Genomic DNA, 22,500 nt, shown 5'->3' with positions numbered 1-22,500 from the left:
AACATTTGGAGGCTAGAGAAGCAAACAAACAAAGGCATGGCAGAGGAGAGACGGAATGCACACAGAAAAGAAGAAGAAGAAAAAAAAAAAAAACACCACCACGGGGCGTCATGGCAACGGACTAAAAATGGCACAGCAACAGTTAATTATCAGCAGGAGGCAGCAGGTGTACAGGAGTGCAGTGAAGGGTGTGTGTATGTATGTACATGTGTACGTGTTAGTGGGGAGGGTGTGTGTGTGCGTGTGTGTGTGTGTGCACGTGCGTGTGTGTGTGTGGTGGGGGGTGGGGGGTTGCTAAGGTCTTCAGAGTGTGTGCTCCTTCACACCTGGGTTTATATTTAACTAGCACAGCACAGTGGGCCAAAGGGGGATGCACCCGCCGCCTAACGAGGACGAGTCACCAGAGAGAGAGAGAGAGAGAGAGAGAGAGAGAGAGAGAGAGAGAGAGAGAGAGAGAGAGAGAGAGAGGGAGAGAGAGAGAGAGAGAGAGAGAGAGAGAGAGAGGGAGAGGACAGGGAGAAAGGAGTGATATGAGAGAGAGTTAGAGAGAGAGAGAGAGAGAGAGAGAGAGAGAGAGAGAGAGAGAGAGGGAGAGGACAGGGAAAAAGGAGTGATATGAGAGAGAGTTAGACAGCGAGAGGGCAGGAAGAAGGCGGGAGAGGAAAGAGACCGGCTGTGAAAATGAGACAGAGAGATGGACCGAAAGAAAGAATGAGAGAGAAAGAGAAGAAAGAGAGAGAAGAGAGAGAGAAGAATAATGGGGAAGAGAGCGCTAGACTGACAGAAAGAGAGAGAGAAAGAGAAAGAGGGCCTAACAGAAAGGTAGAGGAGGAGAAGAGACAGAAAGAGGCTGCCGCCCGCCACACAGCTGGTGTGTGTGTCCACTGTCAGGTCTGTGCTGGAACTCCTGGCTCCTGTGTGATCTAATGAGAGGAGTCTGGCTGGGCTGAGACAGCCAACCCACCAGAGGGCTCGCCTCTCTGATCTGCCCCGCGTGCTGGAGGCACGGGAGACAGGCCCAGCGGCCTACGGGGGAAACCGTCAAGGTGGAGGAAAGGAGACAGCACTGTTCTATAACCCTGGTTTACAACGGCTTAATGAAAAACTCCATCTCCCATCAGCTTTTCGAGGAAGACGAGAAGAAAGCATTGTGTGGGTTTGTTTAAAAAAATATGGAGTGGCATTATTCAATCACCTCCCCGTGTAGTTTACTTAATGACCACCGAAGCAGAGATGCATCATGGGAAGTGTCCTGGGGGGAGAGGAGCGGGGAATGGAACCAGAGGGGGGTGTGCGAGAGACGGACACTCTAACCGCGGGGGCCGCGCCGCTCCAGAAGAACACAGCGCTCCGGCCATTTGCGCAGCGTGGGGCCCCCCGCCGATTGCGGCGGATTTTTTTAAAAAGCAGGAATTATGTTCCCAGCGTGAGGGCCGAGCGGCGCGGGGTTAAAAAAGCCCGGGCCCATTTCACGTTGCACTCGGCCAGATAAGAGAGGAGAGCAATAAGCAGGTGCCATTCAAAACTGGGCTGCAATCTGCAGCCCTCGCAACAAAAAGCCAAAAGCCCATCGACTACTAGCTTTAATGGACCACGTCAGCTTTCAGAACACCTGTTGCCTTTCAGCAACACCACGCATTCTCGTTCTGTTTTCACATTATTAACTAGATTTAATAGAGCTTAAAAGTACCCTTTTTAAAAGCGTTCCAATGGTTTAGTTCACTTTTGGGGGTGTTTGCTGCTCTTCTTGCCTAACTTTTCCTTTACTCACGCAAGACTCAGAGGAAGTACACAAACTTTTGTGACTCCAGTGGCTTTAGTGCTAAACTCTGATGGCGCTAACACAAAGGCCAACCCTGTGTTCCAGTTTGCATATGCACTTATATAAAACTTGTGCACTCACACTAGGTATTGGCCGGGTTTCCCAAAATCGTTAAGAAGCTCTTAAGTCCTAAGAACTTCTTAGGAGCGTTCTTAGAACATTCTTACAACGCTCCTAAGAAGTTCTTAGCACTTAAGAGCTTCTTGACAATTTTGGGAAATGCGGCCATTGTAAGTACAGAAGTATGCGAATTGGAACACAGCCCAAGTCTTTCATCTCCCTGTTGCAGCGATGGGGACCCCGGGGTAGTGCCCCAGAGAATACCACGGCAGGGACGTCCAGCCCCGCCCGTTCACTCCACTCCACCCCCCCCCACCCCCCACACGCCACACGCCCTCCTTCCCCATGGGGATGTGGCCTCCCGCTCGGGCGAGTCGATACCGCATCTGGGGTCGGCTGAAGCGAGAAACGGAGGCCCGCGCTCCAAATCGATGTCCGCACAGGGTGAAGGGCGGGAGCCAGCCGCTCCTCAATCAGCCGTGGCCTCCACACCCCGAGATAAGTATAATCCAATCACACCCTGATTACACCAAAACGGGGGCAATCAGGCGAGCCACGGATTTACCTTCAGCGGGCCCAGCCTGTTGGGATCAATGAGGGCGTCTAAAGAGGGCAACCTGGGGTCAGCTTTGGGTCAAGAGAGGGATAGACAACTCGGCAACACTTTACTTTACAGATTGGGAGCGACCATGATTTCACCCACTTATTAACATCCAAGTACCTCTTCTTACCGATCTGTAAAGTGGAGTGCTCCTGAAAACTCCCATCTCCTAATTCAAATGAAAATGGACATGGCTAAGACAGCAGGGTGCTGATGGTCTACGGATGGGAGGGTGGTGATGGTCTATGAGAGGGAGGGTGGGAGGGCAAAATGCCTGATTACTGGTCCTCTATCTTCAACACACGTCATCTGATCGCATAAGAGCTGTGACCGAGAGCATTGCACTAGGGCAGTATGTTCTGTTTACGTTACATTTATTAATCTAGCGGACGTTCTTATCCAAAGTGACTTATCCATGTCGTATGTACAGTACGTAATGATTGTCTCATTGCCAAAGAGAAATAATATACATCCTGTTGGCTGCCAGTTGGATATTTCCACTGACCACTTCCCTCAGAAGTCACATAACTGGGCCAGAAGGCAGGTATAGTGTTTTCCTCCGAGGACAAAAGCATTGGAGAGAGAACATTGGGATGACCTCAGTGAACTACGAGCCAGAGCTGGATCAGGTTCAGGGACATGGAGCGCCGTGTTTATTGATTTCGGATCGCGGCTCGAACACCGACGTCGTGTGTGACGCATTGCCGGCTGACCCACTTCGTCTAAGAGCGCGCGCGTGTGTAATCGGAAACAGGCTCCGATGCCATGGAGCCCGATCCGTTAGCGTCTACGGGATGGGGATGAGAATAGCAAACGGACTGGCGTCCCGGGACGTTAACGAGCGGCACCGCACGGTGGTAACTCTAAACCCAGTGCCAGTGTGGCTCCGTGAGCCTTCACAAGGGCAGCTGTGCCAGGCCATCTGCTGAGGGCACGGCGGCGGCGGTGGTGGCGATGGTGGCGGTGGTGGCGGTGGTGGCGGTGGCAGTAGCGATGACTCTGCCTGTTCTTCCCGTTCACAGCAGGTGGAGTGAGCCTTGGGGCAAATTCATTCACACTTAAGTGTCACACGCACAGACGGCACTTTTACAACACCACCCCACACACACATCCACTTGGCAGGGCAGATCATGGCACCAAGTCAGCCTCTCTTAACAGAACAAAGTTTGAAGATTCATCATGCCTTTCAAATGGGCAAGATGACATAATTGAGAGGAGTGCATTGTGTAAACTCATGCTTCCCCAATGACATTACTAAAATGCACTGGTAAAATCATCGTCCATAATATTTTATTTTGTACTTGGAGCTTTTGAGTTTCGAATTCTGAGGAGGACTGAGCTGAACATGAGCATGACCACAGTGAGCATGAAAATGAGCGGTGCTGGATGAAAGCTGGATGACGTGGATGAGAGGTGAAGAGCCACGCCACACACACAAGCACGCGCACACACACACACACACACACACACACACACACACACACACACACACACACACACACACACACACACACACGCACACGCGCACACGCGCACACGCGCACACGCGTGCACACACACACACACACACACACACACGACACCCGGCATACGCCGTACTCACCAGCTGCTCGCACTTCACACAGAAGAGCTGCACCGTCTTGGCGGAGTTCTTGGCCACAGCCACGGTCAGACTAGGATCCACAGAGGCCACGTTCAGCTCACTGAAAGGGGGCAAAACAGTAGCAGCCATGAGTAGGAAATATATCATGAACTGACGACAAAAACAACACTATGAAGGCCACACTCACTGAAGGGATAAAACAGCCAACTAAACATTACACGGAGGGTGCTAGAAATATAAATAGATAAGACATAAAATAGATAGACATAATCATAGTCAAGTCAATGAGTTATTTGATCCCTCATGCTTCAGGTTGGGTCCAGGAAGAGGGACAAGAGTAGCCGCTCACCTGGCTATGGTCTTGATGATGCTGTCCAGCTCGTCGTTGGAGGGGGGGTTGCGGCCCCCCTGCGGGAAGACCAGGTTGATGGGGTCAAAGAGACGCGACAGGGACTTGGAAAGGTAGGCGGCCTCGTACGGCTGCAGAGAGTCCTTCAGGGCCTTCTCGGGGCTGGACAAGGGACAAAAACAGGAATAAATGAGCACACGTCCAGACGTCTGTGTGTGTGTGTGTGTGTGTGTGTGTGTTTGTCCAGACGTCCGAGATGAAATGCAGCGTTCATAACAGATGACAGATGTTGGCTACAGGAATGACGGGGCACAGACAAATCAACAGTGGCACGAAAAATAATCATGCGCTAACTGTACACGTGACGCCGTGCGCAGCCGAGCTTTTTTTTAGTGGTAGGCCCACGCGAACAACGCTCCAGAAGACATCAAAAATTCAGTCGCCATTCGGGATGAATATTTATCGACAAAACACCCGGATGAATACGTGTCCGTGTCTCTTCTGCTTCTGACGAGATGATTAGCCCTCCTCAGATGACCCGACTCTGCGTGATGTGATTACACAAATGTGCTTGTGTGTCGTGCGGCGCGACGCTGTGCCGTACTTTGGCGCGCTCGTCTCCAGTCTCTCATTAGAGCCCTAATGCACCCAGGCTCATGGTTCAAGCGAGTCTGTCTCTTTTCCTCACTTAGCTACAATTAGAAGCTGCCCGAGGGGCACTGAATTTGCCCCAGTCCCTCCTCCCCTGTCCACCACCACCCAAAACCCACCCACCACCCCACCCCGGCCGTCTCCCCGCATTACGCTCACAAACACAGAAAGTCTGCGGTAGAGCCTCGGGCTCTTCTCCGAGCTGCCGCTGCCTCCATTTTATCATGCGAAGGGGGAGATATCCAGGCGTGGCACGCTTCGATTGTTAGCCGTGGTGAGATGATGAAAGTCGTGGCCAAGAGACGCGGTGCTAATTGGGGAGCTTGGCGTCTTGGGTCGCATTAATGCTTTTAGCCGCAGAGGTGGGGAAAGGGCTCAGATTTAGAGAGCTCCGTTTCAACCCTGCCTCGCCTCTTCCATCCATCCACTGTCGGCTCTGTTCATCCCTTCTTCAAATCATTCTTTCTCCAGAGTGTCTCCCTCTTTCAACCAGCATTGGCATTTCCTTCCTCTACCTTGGCTCACTTTGCTTTTTCATTGTCACACACAGAATTTTTCTCATTCCTCACCGTCTCTGTCGGTGTGTCTGTGTGTGTGTGTGTGTGTGTGTGTGTGTGTGTGTGTGTGTGTGTGTGTGTGTGTGTGTGTTGTCTGTGAACCCTCAGCAGCCTTCAGATGAAAAGAGCCTCACAGGGTCTTTTCAACTGACTGAAGCAGTGAGTCCGTGGACAGCCAGTGCCGGTGCCCTGTCCTCCCAGCACAGAGCCGCCCTGTAGCACATCACAACACATCAGCGCTCCGCACCGCACACCCCCTCACTATGGACTCAAGACCCGCTGACCCGAAAGGGTCATCCAAACACGGAGAGGAAAAAGAAGAACAAGAGAGCCAGGAGGTAGAGAGAAAGAGAGAGAGAGAGAGAGAGAGAGAGAGAGAGAGACAGAGGGAGAGGGAGAGGGAGAGGGAGAGGGAGAGGGAGAGGGAGAGAGAGAGAGAGAGAGGGAGAGGGAGAGGGAGAGAGAGAGAGAGAGAGAGAGAGGGAGAGGGAGAGGGAGAGGGAGAGAGGTGGACACAGAAAGAAAGAGACTGAAAGACTGAAAGAGCGAGGGGGTGAGAGAGGAAGAAAGAGAGGAAGCACCAGAGAGGGAGACAGGAAGAGGAAGAGCGCGCGCAGCGGTCATTAGAGACCGAGAGAGTGGACGAGCGAATGGACCAGCGAGGAAGAGGAGGATACGGTTACAAGATACGGGAGGAAGCATCAAGCAGGAGCCTCACAATTAGACCGATCCGGCGGGAGAGACGCTTTGGCTCGAGGTCAGAAACTCAGGGACGAGATAATGACATGGCAGGTGATCTACTTGGCGATAGCTCGGGGGGGAGAGGTGGCAGGTGGGATGGAGGTGGAGGTGTGCGTGGGTGAGTAGGTGCTGTCAGGGCCCACAGGGCTCCTCAGATGTCATTCTCTTGGGCTCCATGGCTATGTGGGTGGACGTAGAGACTCACGTGATGCTCTCACCAGCATCTACCTCAAAGAAGCCGTTTTTTGAGCCGGTCAAAATAGCCACGCATTACATTGGACACGCATTCCTCTGACCTGAAGGTGACCGGAGGCAGAGACAGCGCCGGATGACAACAGTGCGGATCATAAGAGGCTTTTCTTCGGCTGAGCTCCGGCTCGAGAAATCCACCGCGGCTCTCTCACAAAAGAGCAGACCAGAGGGGTCACGCTGTCATCAAGCCGCGCCGCACTGCGCGGTCATTTCTGGTCACTCATTTCTGGTCACTCTCATTTCTCCTCTCCTCCACGTTCTCCATCAGTCTCGCTTTCCCGCGGTCAACCCTTCATTCGATTGTCGCATTTGTCGGCCGAACGTGCCAAATATGGCGCTTTGTGCCAAGTGAATCACCTTCACCTCAACTACAACTCCACAACTGGGTTCAATCCAACACCCGAGTCCCTTTAAAAGTCTGCTTACTCCGCACTATTTTTTGTTGGGGGTGCTGGGGTGTGTATGTGTGTGTGTGTGTGTGTGTGTGAGGGGGGGGGGGCACTTTCAGGACGTGCTTGCTGTAAAGCAGGGTTGCCTTACACCCCTTGCTGCTTGCCAAACTCGATTGCCATTCTGCGCACAAAACCACTTTTGACAGTTTATGATGAGGGCCGCTGGTGGCATGGGGCCTTAATTGCCAGTTGCCTGCTGCGTTAAAACATCTCAATGAGTTTTTCAGGGTGTGTGCGTGCGTGCGTGTGTGTGTGAGTGTGAAGAGGGGAAGTGGTAGAGATTTGAGTGGCGAGGCGGAAAATGAAGCACTCAATTGAGATTCTCGGAGATGTCTCTTCTGTCGCCACAGACCTCTTCGGCAAACTGGGGATGCGCCGGTGTTTGTGTTTCCCGGCGATGGTGAGCTAAATGAGCTTCCGCAGACACTTAGCACTTGGCACTCGCCGATGATTGTGCTTTAAGGGAACAGATCAAGCCCGACAGGGATCCCCAGCGCTGTAGTTTTACGCCTGAGATACGCCATTGACAAGCTGATGGAGTCTTTTTACAACGCCGTTTATTAACTGCGGGAACACCCAGGCAGGTTACGAGGCCATTGCATTTAAATTATAGGAGCAATTTCGATTATGTTTTATTAAATCTTATAAAGTTAAGATGGAAAATGTCCATAAAATAGAACTCGGCATCCCCAGCCTGTATGAGGACATTCACATAGGTGGGAGCGGAGAGGCGGGAGCACTCACTCGTAGTCCTGCTTGGTCTGGGTGAAGAGGTCCTTGGAGTCGGTCTCCGAGGTGGGCAGGTCCATGGGCAGGTCCAGCCCTCCCTGGGTGGAGAGCGCCCCCTGGATGTTGGAGCTGTACTGCTGCAGCCGCTTCCACAGCTCGTTGTACAGCCGCAGTAACTTCGGGTACTCGCCCTCTAGCGCCTGCTTCAGGAAGGTAGAGTCTGCGGAGCGGACACACACACACACGCACACACACACACACACACACACACACACACACACACACACACACGTACACGCACACACGCACACACACGCACACACGCACACACGCACACACGCACACACACACACAGATGAGATGGTACCAATCTTCAGGAGAGAAGAGGAAAGGAAGTCGAGAAATGTGAAGAAGGCATGGCGCACACGTGGCGCTCTGGTTTATGTCCTCGGCCAAAAGATGAAACATCCTTTGTGTCACCCATGAATGATTAAGAAGCCTTTTGTCAGTCCCTCCAGACTTGTGACCAGTGAACCTGACATCTAACAAAGTCCTGCTCTACATCAGCACACAGTGGACACACAGTGGACACACACACACACACACACACACACACACACACACACACATTTTAAGGCGTGACTCCCTGACTGTAGTTCCCTGTGCAGCAGAAATGTTTTAAAAAAAGAGAGAAAAAAACATGAGCAACCTACAAATAATACAAGACCTGCAGTTCCTGTATCCTAATTCTTGCTGTTCAGACTACAGAAATATAAAGAGGAGGGAGAGGGGGCTGGGGGGTGGTAAGCCTATGCCTATGTGTTATAGTTACTCAGGGGAACAAATCCACTCTTTGTGCTCCAACGAGCTTGAAAATCTTGATTTCCATTATCCAAGAGTCCCCAGACAATGCCGGCGAATACGACAAGGAGAAACAGAAAGGGAAGAGATTTTCCCTCCCTGACAGAACACAAAGGGATGAAAGACAGTCACAGGTGGAAACGCTTCTGAAAATACGGCATCATTAATATGATAATGACTTAACTTTATGACTGATTAATCACTCATTATGGATCTTATGCAGCCTGTTGTATAGAGTTTTCTTCTTTTTTTTTTTTGGAGAGCTGTTTTGTGCAGTTGAATTGGTGCATGCATAATTGAACAGGTCTGGTGTTTAATGCCCATTTTAAAGGGATTCTTTGGACGTTAAATGAGCTGTTGCCACCGGGCGTCTTGCTGAAGCAGGATCAGCCATCTGGAAGCAAATGAAAATGTAAATGTGGACTTATTTCTGTCATGCCGAATGTGTGTGTGTGTGTGTGTGTGAGTATGAGACGAGGGAGAATGCCACCACCATGGAATACTGATGCGATGCTACTGAGGCTTGGGACCCAAAGCATGGAATAACAAGAGTCCCCAGCAAACAGCCCCACTTTGGGCTGAGCTAGGCCTATAGACTGGACATCTGATGCATGAACAACGAGTTATGGTAAAGAATGGCAGTCGGCGTCTTTAAACATGACCACCATGGTTACAGACGAGCCATCATAGTGCCAGTAATGAGGCTACACAGAGCTGAGAGAAGTATTATCACACAATAATATGTCATGCATAATAAGGAAGGGCTTTCAGCTACATACCGAGGCCAAAGGTCAAAGTGAAGAATCTTTTCTTCTGAGATTCTTCGGTGGTGGAATAATTTACCTAATGCTCTTCATTCCAGCGATAGCTTTGGGATCTTCAAAAAGCATCTTGAGACTCTAACTAACTCATTAATTCCTCCATTGTCACAGTGTGCATATGTTTATGGCTATTGCTATTATTATGCTAAATTATATTTAGTTTATTACTAGTATTGGTATTAGCATTAGCATTAGTATTATCATATTATACTATATTATATTATATTATATTAGTATTAGTATTAAATTCAGACTATATTAACATATTTACTTTAAATTTAAAATAATTTCATACACATCAATAAATCAAAGCAGCGACAGAAAACCAGTAACAAAGCGGTCTTTGTGTGCTACAGAGAGGCTTCAATAACAAGTGTGCGTATGCCCCGTTGACGTGGGCTCTACTCAAAGCTGGTAGCCTAATTAACCGGAGAAAGCAGCAAAGCAGGAAGAGACAACAGCACCATCTGAGCAGAGCGCTTCATGACCATTTCACAGGGCTTTCAAACAGGCACCTTCCGTCCTCGCTGCTTCGCTTGTAATGTAATATTTATTGAAGTCATTGCCAGCCACTTCAGACAAAAGTGTCTGCTAAGAGCTATAAGCATAAACATGCATCAAAAGGCTGTACCAACGCAAAATGGTACGATACAGTACCGTACAGTTATGCCTTATTAAAGCAGCTTATCTAAAATTGCATCAAACTGTAAACTGAACTTAAATGAAACATGAGTTCAATTGTCTACTAGTTTGCACTAGTATCCTTATCAATTATTATTATGACACGAGTTGCAACCACTTGTGCTATAAGTCATGAGATTCGTGACGTATTGCATGTGTGTGGAGTTGTAACCACTTGTGCTATAAGTCATGAGATTCATGACGTATTGCATGTGTGTGGAGTTGTAACCACTTGTGCCATAAGTCATGAGATTCATGACGTATTGCATGTGTGTGGCTAATTCTGCTTTCCCCCCCTAATTTGTGAGGATGCTTCTGGTAGACACAGCGTGACAAAATGATTTTCTATGGCATTTACAACCTAATCTGCTAATCTGCAGCTATGATTAGACTCATAAAACTTTTTATGCTGTCTTTCAGCAGCACATGGTGGGCTAGGTGAAAAATAAACACCCAAAGAAAGGAGGGTAGGGAGTTTGATAAAGCACACATATTTGATATTTTTTATCAAAAATATATCCCCAAAACAAGCAGAACTTGACAGGTAGTAAAGCAGGGCCTCTCTTGATTACTTTCTATTGACCAGGGAAAGTGAATTGAAGACCGTTATTAACTTGCGATAACAACAGGCCCAGATCGATGCATGTGTATGTGGGCGGAGAATCCCGTTTAAGGGAGGGGTGTGTGCGTGTGTGCGCATGTGTGTGTGTGTGTGCGTGCGTGTGTGTGTGTGCATGTGTGTGTGTGTGTGTGTGTGTGTGTGCACTGGCGGATGCTGATTTCAATGCTGTGCTAAATTGATTTGCTGAGCGAGGAGGGCCGGCGAGGCTGGAGGGGGAGGTGGCGGTTTGATGAAGGTCCACTGAGTGGTCATTTGTTCCTTTAATGAGCCTGCACTGATCAACTTTCACCCGCACATGTTGATTGTTGTCTTTTCTTGGTGCCACAGAAAGAGGGACACGAAATCAACTTGACCTTTCTGGGGGTCACACACGAAACTAGGTGTAGTGCTAAACCTGCTTTAGATCACGACAGCACCATAGTCCTTTTACATAGTCTAGACTGCTGACAGTTCCCATACATACATAAATTGAGAGTTGAATCTATCTTTGTATGCGATCTGAAGAAGGCCGTAGGCCGAAACGTTACCGCTTTAATAATAAATAATTGACTTATAACTCGGAGTGTGCGGCATCTCTCTCTCTCTCTCTCTCTCTCTCCATAATCTTATAACAGTTGCCTGCACCTCGATTTTGGCGTGCGTTTGCACCTCTCTTCCAAAGTTCCCATACATACATAACACAATACCAAAGATCCTTAATTACTGACAAGATAGAGCAACATACTGCATCTCTATGGAAGAAAAATTCGAACAGTTCCTGTCTGCTTAAAGAGGCGTGTCGCAAAGACGTCATAGTGGGATATCGATCTCTGTCAGATTGGCAAGCAGTTCAGTTCGAATGTTAACAGGTCTGCGTAAAGGGGGATTTCGCCCCCCTCCCCATTGCGGAGACAGAACGCGGAAATGATCGAACGTTTGCGCCTCTCGCTCTGCTTTAACCCTCTCTGATAATACTAATGTTGGCGTAGTCGCTAGGGAGCTGGGCTAGCATGCTGTAGCCTGTGAAAATGTGGGTTTGAATGCCTCCACTACTGTGCCCTTGTGCAAGGCACTGAACCCCAAGCTGCCCTGAGGAAAATGGCCTTTGTAATACGCATGCAAGTCGCTTTGGATAAAAGTGTCTGCTAAACAAATACATATAAATACAAATAATAACACATTTCGTTTTTTTTTTTTTGTCACTGAGAACCATTGTTGATCAAATTGACAAACAGCAATTAGAGAGTAAACCGTTTAAAAGACCAAAAGAAAAACCATCATGGCTGTATTCATGCAGTATTCTGGTGTCAGTGGGTGACCTTTTTCTAGCTTTGGTGTCCATTTTCTTTCTACATTTTTGCTCTGATAATCATGCTGGTTTCTCTGAGGGCTCAAGAGAACAGCAGAAATATGAGATGCCTGGTTATTAAAAATAATAACATGCGCGCGCGCACACACACACACACACACACTCTAGAGAAAAAAGGCAAGCAACATAGACAGTGTGTTTACATGCAGGGAGAAATATTGGCTCCATAAGGCTAGTGAAAGTAAACATGTGTGCGCACACACACAAATTCACAGACATGTAAAAAAAAAAAGCATCCAACACATCCTCCTCCTCACCTCCAAATAGCAACAGGGAAACTACAGGGAAGAGGCGACATACACACGACATACACATCCCCAACCACCCCACACACACACACCCGTCCCTAGCCAAGAGAGTAGGGAGTGATGCTGGAGCACAAACATGTGTGGAGAAGCTGGAGGAGCTGGGCAAGATGAGAGCAGCGGCCAGGCTATTGTCAGGAGAGAGAAGAGGAGAGTGTGTGTGTGTGTGTGTGTGTGTGTGTGTGTGTGTGCGTGTGTGTGTGTTTGCAGAGTCCAAGCGCTGGAGACATCAAAGCAGACGCGGCTGACTCCAGAAGCCGCTAGGGCCAGGAGCGAGGGCGCCAAGACGACAGGAGATGTGGCCGAGCCAGATGCAGACTGTGTGCAGAGGGGACACACACACACACACACACACACACACACACACACACACACACACACACACACACACACACACACACACACACACACACACACACACACACACACACACACACACACACACACACACACACACACACACACACACAGCTCAAGCTGTCCTAATACTAAAAGCAAACACACTGCCTATTAGAGCCTACAGCCCATAAACAGTGACTGATAAGGAGGGCAGTATAGCGGACCTAACTAAAATACTTACAACAATCAAAACAAGCTACAGATGAACTCAAATAAGTACTAGCTGGTTTATGTCTCTTGTGGGCTGGAGATTGTTCTTGAAGGTTTGTATCAGTGTAGAACTCAGGGCTGGAGGTACAGTACAGAGAAAACGCTAATACAGAGTTTGTCTGTGGCCTTAACTGCATAGGCCTACTGCATGTGGACCATGACAGACTTAATATCCTAGTCTAGCAGATGGGGAAGTGGGTGACGTGAACGTGAAAATGTGACATTTGAACAAAGGTTAAGGTTGCATTTTTGCATAATACAATAAAGGAAATGTGGTGCTCTGATACTGATTCTGTTGTTTCTGAAAGTAACCTAATACCTAATCAACACTTCTTCTCCCATGTGTTTGCACAATACTCCCACTTTCACCTCGCCCTCCTATAAATGCATAAGCATTAGTAAGCGCTCTAGTGGCACGCAAAATGTATTTTGATCCAGATGCGATCAGTTTTGTACTGTATGTACGATGCCATGTTTAAAAGTGCAAGAGGCGCCAGAAACAGACGGTATTTTGGCGGCACTTCTTATATTAGTTCAGTGATGTACAGTACAGTGTGGGAAAGGTGCACTCACCAGCGGTGGCTTTTTGGAACTCCACCGACAGCGTTCCGGTCACCGAATTCCAGAAGGTGTACAAGATGTCAGGCTGTCCATCCTGTGGAAAAGACAAAAAAAAAAGGTCAGCAAAATCAGATATACTTAAGACATGCATCACTACACTGCCAAAACAGAAACATTCAAACACCCTGGGCATCAAACACAACAGCCAAAACTGTGAGAGACAGATGAAGCTTCAGACTAAGCTAACAAATAACAATCATTGTTGCCCTTTACGGCTAATTACCAAATAAATCCTAAAATGTCCCTCAGAAAATGACAATTTTCCCTCAAAATGACAAAATGTCCCTCAAAACAAATTACCAAATTACTAAAATTCCCTTGAGATGGCATACATGTCCCTGGAGATAAATAAAGTATTTATATATCTATCTATCCATCCATCGATGAGGTCAGGCGGGTAAATAACGAGCCTGTGGCAACACCTGTGCGTGGTGACGACGGGTGAACTTTATAAATATGTGAGAGGGGGCCGCGGTGATTAGCGCTGAGCTGAGCTGAGGCGGGAGAGGGGAGGAGGCTCGTCTCGTCTCGTCTCCACGGACGCGGCGGATGACAGGCCCGATTACTCACGCCTGCCTCGTGTGTGAGGGGGCCTCCGCTGGGGGCCCTGGGGGCAGAGAAGGGGCCGTCTCGTGGCCACCAGTGACCGCTTGTGACAGGCCCCCTCTGTGTTTACATCGGCGTTCACACTGGCGTCACGCACACATGCCAACGTATAGTGCACACACACACACACACGCACACACACACACACACACACACACACACGCACACACACACCAAAACTCATATACAAACAGAGAGACACTGGAGCTGAAGACAACCCAAAAACCAACAGACATCACAGATAAAAATTCCCTCTGGGCAACAGATTTTGAGTGTGTGTGTGTGTGTGTTGTAACTGTCTGTGAGAGAAAGAGACTGTGAGAAAACGAAAGGAGAGCGACGGGGGCCCCATGAATAACAACATCGACGGCGATGACAGCTCATCATTGGCTCGTCGCGGCAGGGCGGCCGACGTTGCCGCGGTGATGGATGTGCTCTTCCTCCGTGCCCGCCGAGCAATTACCCACGTAACCTATGGCAACGGCTAGGAGAGAGGAGCGGGCTGGGCTGGGGGTGAGTGTTATGAGTGTGTGTGTGTGTGTGTGTGTGTGAAGGGCCGGCATTAGGAACAGCCAATTAAGGAGGCTGAGGAGGAGCCATGCATCCACACTCTGTCATCAACCCCATACGGGCCCCGCAGACACCTTAATAAACGTCTCGACGTGCCACCGCTAACCTCATGAAGAGTGGGGGGAGGACAGGCCAGCAGGTGTGTGTGTGTGTGTGTGTGTGTGTGAGAGTGCGTGAGTGTGTGTGTGTGTGTGTGCATGAGGGAGAGTGTGTCTGAGAGAATGTGTGAGTGGTGTGTGTGTGTGTGTGTGTGTGTGTGTGTGTGTGTGTGTGTGTGTGTGGGAGAATTTGTCTGTGTATGAGTGATGACTGAGTTTGTGTGAATATGAGTGTGTGTGTGTGTGTGTGTGTGTGTGTGAGAGTGTGTTGAGGATAGGGGGCATGTGTGTGACGGCACTTGTGAGTGTAAAAGCCAATAAAGTGGGAGTGCAGGACAAAGGCAGATGAAGGACCAGATCCTCTGGCCATCCTCTCTTCTTCATCTTCCTCTTCCTCATCTGTTGTGGTCCTCCATGGTGTGAGAGAGAGAGAGGGATAGAGAGAGAGAGAGAGGGAGAAGGAGAGAGAGAATGAGGGGGAAAGAGGGAGAGAGAATGAGAGAGGGGTAGAGAGAGAGAATGAGAGGGGGAGAGGGAGGGAGAGAATGAGAGGGGGGAGAGAGAGAATGAGAGAGGGGTAGAGAGAGAGAGAGTGTGTGTGTGTGTGTGTGTGTGTGTGTGTGTGTGTGTGTGTGTGTGTGTGTGTGTGTGTGTGTGTGTGTGTGTGTGTGTGTGTGTGAGAGAGAGAGAGAGAGAGAGAGAGAGAGAGAGAGAGAGAGAGAGAGAGAGAGAGAGGGGGGGAGAGAGAGAGAGAGAATGAGAGGGGGAGAGAGAGAGAATGAGAGGGGGAGAGAGAGAGAGAGAGTGTGTGTGTGTGTGTGTGTATATGAGAGAGAGAGAGAGAGAGAGAGAGAGAGAGAGAGAGAGAGAGAGAGAGAGAGAGAGAGAGAGAGGAGAGAGGGAGAAGGAGAGAGAGAATGAGAGAGGGGGAGAGAGAGAGATGAGAGCGATAGATAGAGTGTGGGTGTGAGAGAGGGATGAGGGGACTGTTTAATTCTCTAATGCATCCAGCGCGTCTAGCTCTGCCCCACCCCAAGGAGAGACCAGAAAGGGGCGACCAGCTCAAGGTCAACAGTAGCAGCGGCTTATCGCTTATACACACACACACACACACACGTACACACACGTATACAAACGCATACACACACACACACACACACACACACACACGCACATGCAGACAGACAGACACACACACACACACACGTACACGCACATGCAGACAGACACAGACACACACATACACATGGACACACACACACACACACACACGACTACACTACACACATTACAACCCAGCCATCTCCTAGACGGACCACTAGAAAAACAAGAGGTGCACCTCCAGGGCTTTGCAGGGTGGGACTGGGAATATGGTGTGTTTGTGTATGTGTGCTTGTGTATGCACGTGTGTGTGTGTGTGTGTGTGTGTGTGTGTGTGTGTGTGTGCGTTGAGTCTCCGTGACACTATCCAGACCTCAAATCAGCCAGGCGGTGTGCCGATCTATTGGCTAAACTCTTACAACATCCTCTCACGCAGTAAACAAGCCCTCTGCCATTTTTTGGAGCGCTCGGGCTTGGATGAGGCACAAGGCACGACGCTCAGAGCAATCCCACCACCGCAACAACAGAGAAAGCTCAAAGCACCTTCGCCTCAAACACAACAACAACAAAAGAATAATAATAAAAAACACAAATTATTATTCTGTCCATCTTCCGTCGACTCCTAAGCACTGGGTATTCAAACACTAGCAAGAGGTTGGACTGGTTTACAATATAACTGCTGAGAGTTTGTAGGAGTGAAACTCAAACTGAAGGGGGACTTAAGTGCATGTTTTCAAGCGCACAGAAAACAAGCAGTGGCAGAGGGAGGATGAAGAAGAGGAGGATGAAAAGAGGAGGAGGAGGAGGAAGATGAGGAAGAGGAAGAGGAAGAAGAGGAAGATGGTCGGAGGAGGCATTTGTGTCTTCTCTGGTCGGCCGTCAAAGCCCCGCTGCTTTAGCACTCTCGCTCTCGCGACGTAAATAAAGGTGAGGGAGAGGAGGTGGGAGGTGCCACTGGAGAGTGATATGGGGGGGGGGGGGGTGATGAAGGAGGGGGAGAAAAAGAGAGTGATGAAGGGGGGGGGGGAGAGAAGAGTGATGAAGGGGGGGATGGGGGGGTTGCTGAGATTTTCCAGCCGTCTGTTCGGCATAAACGAAGAGCCTGGCGTCTGTTGTGCGATGTGCGATGTAGGCTGGAGATCTCTGCTCCATTGTTGCGTTGTCCGCTATAACCTTGCCTGGCTTGTTCACACACGCACGCACGAGCACATGCGCGCACACACACACACACACACAAACACACACACACACGCACACACGCACAAAGACACGCACAAAGACACGCACACGCACACAAGCACAAGCACACACACACTTTGACAAAGTGACACCTAAGAGCTCCGCATCAGTGGAGTGTGAAAGCATCGATGCTTTTTTCTCTTTAAGTGTTAGGAACTCCAGGCCTGGAGGCACAACACACACGCATACACACACATACACACACGCGTAAATAAACATGCACATCATGTGCACACACACACACACACCCTCACCCACCCACACACACACACACACACACACACACACTCACGGTGGGATCCTGGCGCACGACAGCCATCTTTGATCGAGTTATGACAGGTGCCTGAGCTAGAGATGACAGGCTGTCAATCAGCAGTGCTGGGCTGCAATAGACACCCCTGGGCGAGGCCAGTCATTCTATGTGTGTGTGTGTGTGTGTGTGTGTGTGTGGGGGGGGGGGGGGGGGGTCATTGGCTTTCTCCTTGACGCGTGGCGAGGGGTGGGTGGACTGATCAGGTGAACGATTCCTCTCGTAGGGCCCCACCATCCCTTCGCCCGGAACGCCCCCCACCCCCCACCCCCCACCCCCCACCTGCCTCCAATCCCACAGCCCCCAATCACGGCCACGAAAAACCCCACACGCTGTCAACTCTGCTTCCTCCAGCGCTGGCTCTTATCAAGAGCGTGGATTTCATGAACTGCAAGTGCAACCCACCTCCCTGACCTACTCCATAATTAGAGACAGCGCTCTCTCTTTCTCTTTCTCTCCCTCTCTCTCTCTCTCTCTCACTCTCTCTATCCATCTTCCCCTCCCTCTCCGTGTCACTGTGTGGGGTTCATTAAGTGTGGGGGCCGCGCTCCACACTTTGAGGCTTTGAGGGCGTGATGCGGCCTTCCCAGGTGTCTCCAGGGAAAAGATGCTGGAGGAGGAAGGAGGAAAGAGAAAAAGGGTTTCCATAGAAACACACACATACACACACACACACACTCTCTCTCTCCCTCTCTCTCTCTCTCTCTCTCCTTTGCCATCCTTCCCTCCTGTGCAGATCACAGGTTAAGCTCCTCATCTCATGTGTGTGTTTGTGTGTCTGTGTGAATCTATAGGTGCCTCTGTGGATGAGTGTTTACGTGAGCGTCTGTTTACATGTGTATGCAGTGTCTATGTGATTGTGTATATAAGTGTGTTTGTGTATGCATGTGTGTACAGTATGAACGTGTATGTGAGTGTGTATGTATGTGTGAGCGTATGTCTGTGTGTGTGTGTGTGTGTGTGAGCGTATGTCTGTGTGTGTGTGTGTGTGTGTGTGTGTGTGTGTGTGTGTAGCCCACTGGGAGATGAGAGCGTGCCTACAGGACTGAGAGGTGGCTCCCTCTCCCCCATCTGCTCCCTACAATAACACGCGCAGCGCTCCGCTCCACACCGCACCGCACAGCACCGCCCGCCCGCCTCTGATGACTTTGTTAGCAGGTGTCAAACATGGGCTCAGGGCATGGAGATGAGCATGGGGGATGGGCAGAGAAAACCAGAGGAAGGGTGTCCGTGTGGGTGTGTGTGTGTGTGTGTGTGTGTGTGTGTGTGTGTGTGTGTACACCTGTGAAGAACAGGGTGAAAAAGACATAAAGCAAGAGAGAGAGAGTAAAAGGACGAGAGAGAGTATAAGGAAGAGAATGTCTAAAAAAGAAAAGAAACAAGACAGAGAGAAAGAAAGAAAGAGAGAGAGAATGAGATTGAAAGGAACTAGCAGAAGACAGAGATTTTTAAAATTGGTCTCCCCCTTACATAAAAGAAATCTGGTTCTCACTCTGATTTCTATACACACATTCATGTGTCACTGCATCTGACACCAGACTCCTCACATTGGAGGCAGAGACCGCCCCCATGCCCATGGTGGGCAGAATTGGGCATCACTAGGGCAGGCGTGAATCGTCTCTACTCCTGCGTAACGATTCATCATTTCAATACGACGTGACACCGCCACGCCGAGGGATGTCTACGGGTTGTGTAGGAGAGATGAGAGGACAAAGATATATATATAAATACTATATTTCAGTGACGGCTTACATGGTACCACTCAGGTAAGCTTTTAGCGCATCGACTCTCCCACCAAAAATTATATTGATTGCAGATATGACATTCAGCTGAGCACAGTACACCACGTTGGGCACAGAACACAATCCTTGATGCCAGACGTTCTATTTAGCACATGAGTCAGATCGCATGACCTTCTCTGAGACAGAACCATAAACAATGTTCACATTTGTTTAGATATATGATGTCGAAAGAAAGGGGGTCCTAAAACCCTTCTGTCTACAAGTCTTCATGGTGTCATGGAAGCATCTAACACACACACACACACACACAGACACACACAGACACACACAGACACATACAACACACACACACACACACACACACACACACACACACACACACACACACACACACACACACACACACACACACACACACACACACACACACACACACACACACACACACGCACACACACACACACACACAGGCTCGTACACATGCAAGACGGCACCCATAATGGGCCTTTAATTGGGCCATTTAGATAATGGCGCTGCAATTCAAAGTGTCTGAGTATAAAAGCCCAATTACAGCACAATGGCCTTATTTCCCCTGCTGGAGAGAGAGACAGCAAGCAGGAGACGCACACAAGCACAGGGAGGCGCGCACAAGCACAGGGAGACGCACACAAGCACAGACACAGGCAAAGGGAGGCGCACACAAGCACAGGGAGACGCACACAAGCACAGGGAGACACACACAAGCACAGGGAGACGCACATAGACAAAGACACAGGCAAAGGGAGGCGCACATAAGCACAGGGAGACGCACATAGACACAGGGAGGTGCACACAAGCACAGGGAGACGCACACAAGCACAGACACAGGCACAGGGAGACGCACACAAGCCCAGGGAGACGCACATAAGCTGCGTTTCCATTGACCATTAAATTGCGCAAATTAAGAGTTGCGAAAAGAAATGTGGTGAATGGAAACACACACATTTCGAAAAAACTCACATTTTTCGATAAAAAGTTTTTGCGCCTGGGTGAGGTGGTATTTCGAGCGTATCGAAATTTGTATATTTCGCAAAACTGCAATGGAAACACTTTTTTCGCATCTAACGAGTCACGTGATCCAACAACCGGATGTTAGGAGGAACGAAACCGACGAAGAAGACTGTCGACAGGAAGTGGCACCGGGAGAATAATGTAAAAAAAAATATTTTTATTCATTAAAAGTGGCTCGTGTCATTCTAAAATGTTGAATCCACAGCTCCTCTGTGAACTCGCCGACAACACTTTCTCAAAAACGCTGCATACGCAACCGCTCAACTAGTTTTGTTTACCCATAGCAACGTTGTTATGCTTTGCTGGTTTAACGTGATGAGAACGGTGCTGAAAGAAATCTAGATTCTAGATTCTAGTTCTAGAAATTAATCAACTGGGCTGATCTACGAAATATTCCACTGACATGGCTGTGACATGATTTAAGCATAGGCCTATAACAAACTCCTGTGATTGATATGTCATTTTTAATTTTATGTTTCTGCCCCACCAAAACGTAGGCCTCCTCCTCTGATGGCGTTAGTGCCGTGGTGGCAACTGGCAATTTGAATGCATTTAGTGTAAATCTGGGTTATGTTGATAACCGCGATGTCTCCTAATGACTTAAAGCACGCGAGAATACACGAGATTTTAATTGAGTTAGCCGAATGTAATGGAAACACCGCAATTGCGAAAATTGTGATTTTCGACATTAAGACAATATCGACAACGTTTTTGCGCATATTTGTAATGGAAACGCAGCTATAGACACAGGGAGCAAAACACAAGCCCAGGGAAGTGCACACAAGCACAGGGAGATGCACATAGACACAGGCACAGAGACACATGCAGACGCACACAAGCCCAGGGAGATGCACACAAGCACAGACAAAGGGAAACACACACAAGAGACACACATAAGCCCAGGACGACGCACATAGACACAGGAGCTGCGTTTCCATTGACCATAAAATTGCGCAAATTAAGATTTGCGAAAATAAATGTGCTTAATGGACACACAAAAATTTCGAAAAAACTCACGTTTTTCGATAAAAAGTTTCTGCGCTCGGGTGAGGTGGTATTTCGAGCGTATCGAAATTTGTATATTTCGCAAAACTGCAATGGAAACACTTTTTTCGCATCTGACGAGTCACGTGATCCAACAACCGGATGTTAGGAGGAACGAAAACGACGAAGAAGACTGTCGACAGGAAGTGGTACCGGGAGAATAATGTAAAAAAATATTTTATTTTTCATTAAAAGTGGCTCGTGTCATTCTAAAATATTGAATCCACAGCTCCTCTGTGAACTCGCCGACAACACTTTCTCAAAAACGCTGCATACGCGTGCATACGCAACCGCTCAACTAGTTTTGTTTACCCATAGCAACAACGTTGCTATGCTTTGCTGGTTTAACGTGATGAGAACACTGCTGAAAGAAATCTAGATTCTAGATTCTAGTTCTAGAAACTAATCAACTGGGCTGATCTACGAAATATTCCACTGACATGGCTGTGACATGATTTAAGCATAGGCCTACAACAAACTCCTGTGAAATATGTCATTTTTATGTCATTGTTTCTGCCCCACCAAAACGTAGGCCTCCTCCGCTGGTGGCTTATATCCTAATGACTGATAATCAGCGTTAGTGCCGTGGTGGCAATTTGAATGCATTTAGTGTAAATCTGGGTTATGTTGATAACCGCCATGTCTCCTAATGACTTACAGCACGCGAGAATACACGAGATTTTAATGTAGTTAGCCGAATGTAATGGAAACACCGCAATTGCGAAAATTGTGATTTTCGACATTAAGACAATATCGATAAAGTTTTTGCGCATATTTGTAATGGAAACGCAGCTAGTGAGACGCACATAAGCACAGGGAGGTGCACACAGGCAAAGGGAGGCACACATAAGCACAGGGAGGTGCATACAGGAACAGGCACAGGAAGACGCATATAGACACAGGGAGACGCACACAAGCACAGGGAGACTTACATCGACACAGGGAGACGCACATAGACACAGGGAGACGCACATAGACACAGGGAGACGCACATAGACACAGGGAGGTGCACACAAGCCCAGGGAGGCGCACAGGCAAAGGGAGGCGCACACAGA

The 22,500-nt window shown here is 48.9% G+C and overlaps 1 protein-coding gene across 1 annotated transcript in view; it reads right to left on the bottom strand.

The window, feature by feature from the left end:
* The window catches only part of cog5 (component of oligomeric golgi complex 5), a 90,744-nt gene that overhangs the window by 18,771 nt on the left and 49,473 nt on the right, over window positions 1–22,500 (bottom strand). Inside the window, exons 11-14 of the mRNA XM_062518760.1 lie at window positions 13,638–13,719; window positions 7,833–8,037; window positions 4,436–4,597; window positions 4,087–4,186 (exon numbers count right to left, since the gene is read on the bottom strand). Coding sequence (XP_062374744.1) covers window positions 4,087–4,186; window positions 4,436–4,597; window positions 7,833–8,037; window positions 13,638–13,719 — 549 coding nt within the window. The remainder of the gene's footprint in view (window positions 1–4,086; window positions 4,187–4,435; window positions 4,598–7,832; window positions 8,038–13,637; window positions 13,720–22,500) is intronic.

This window comes from Sardina pilchardus, chromosome 17 (assembly GCF_963854185.1).
Source record: "Sardina pilchardus chromosome 17, fSarPil1.1, whole genome shotgun sequence".
NCBI lineage: Eukaryota > Metazoa > Chordata > Actinopteri > Clupeiformes > Clupeidae > Sardina > Sardina pilchardus.
Note: the sequence above shows the minus strand (reverse complement) of the source record. Positions and strands in the feature narration are given on the sequence as shown.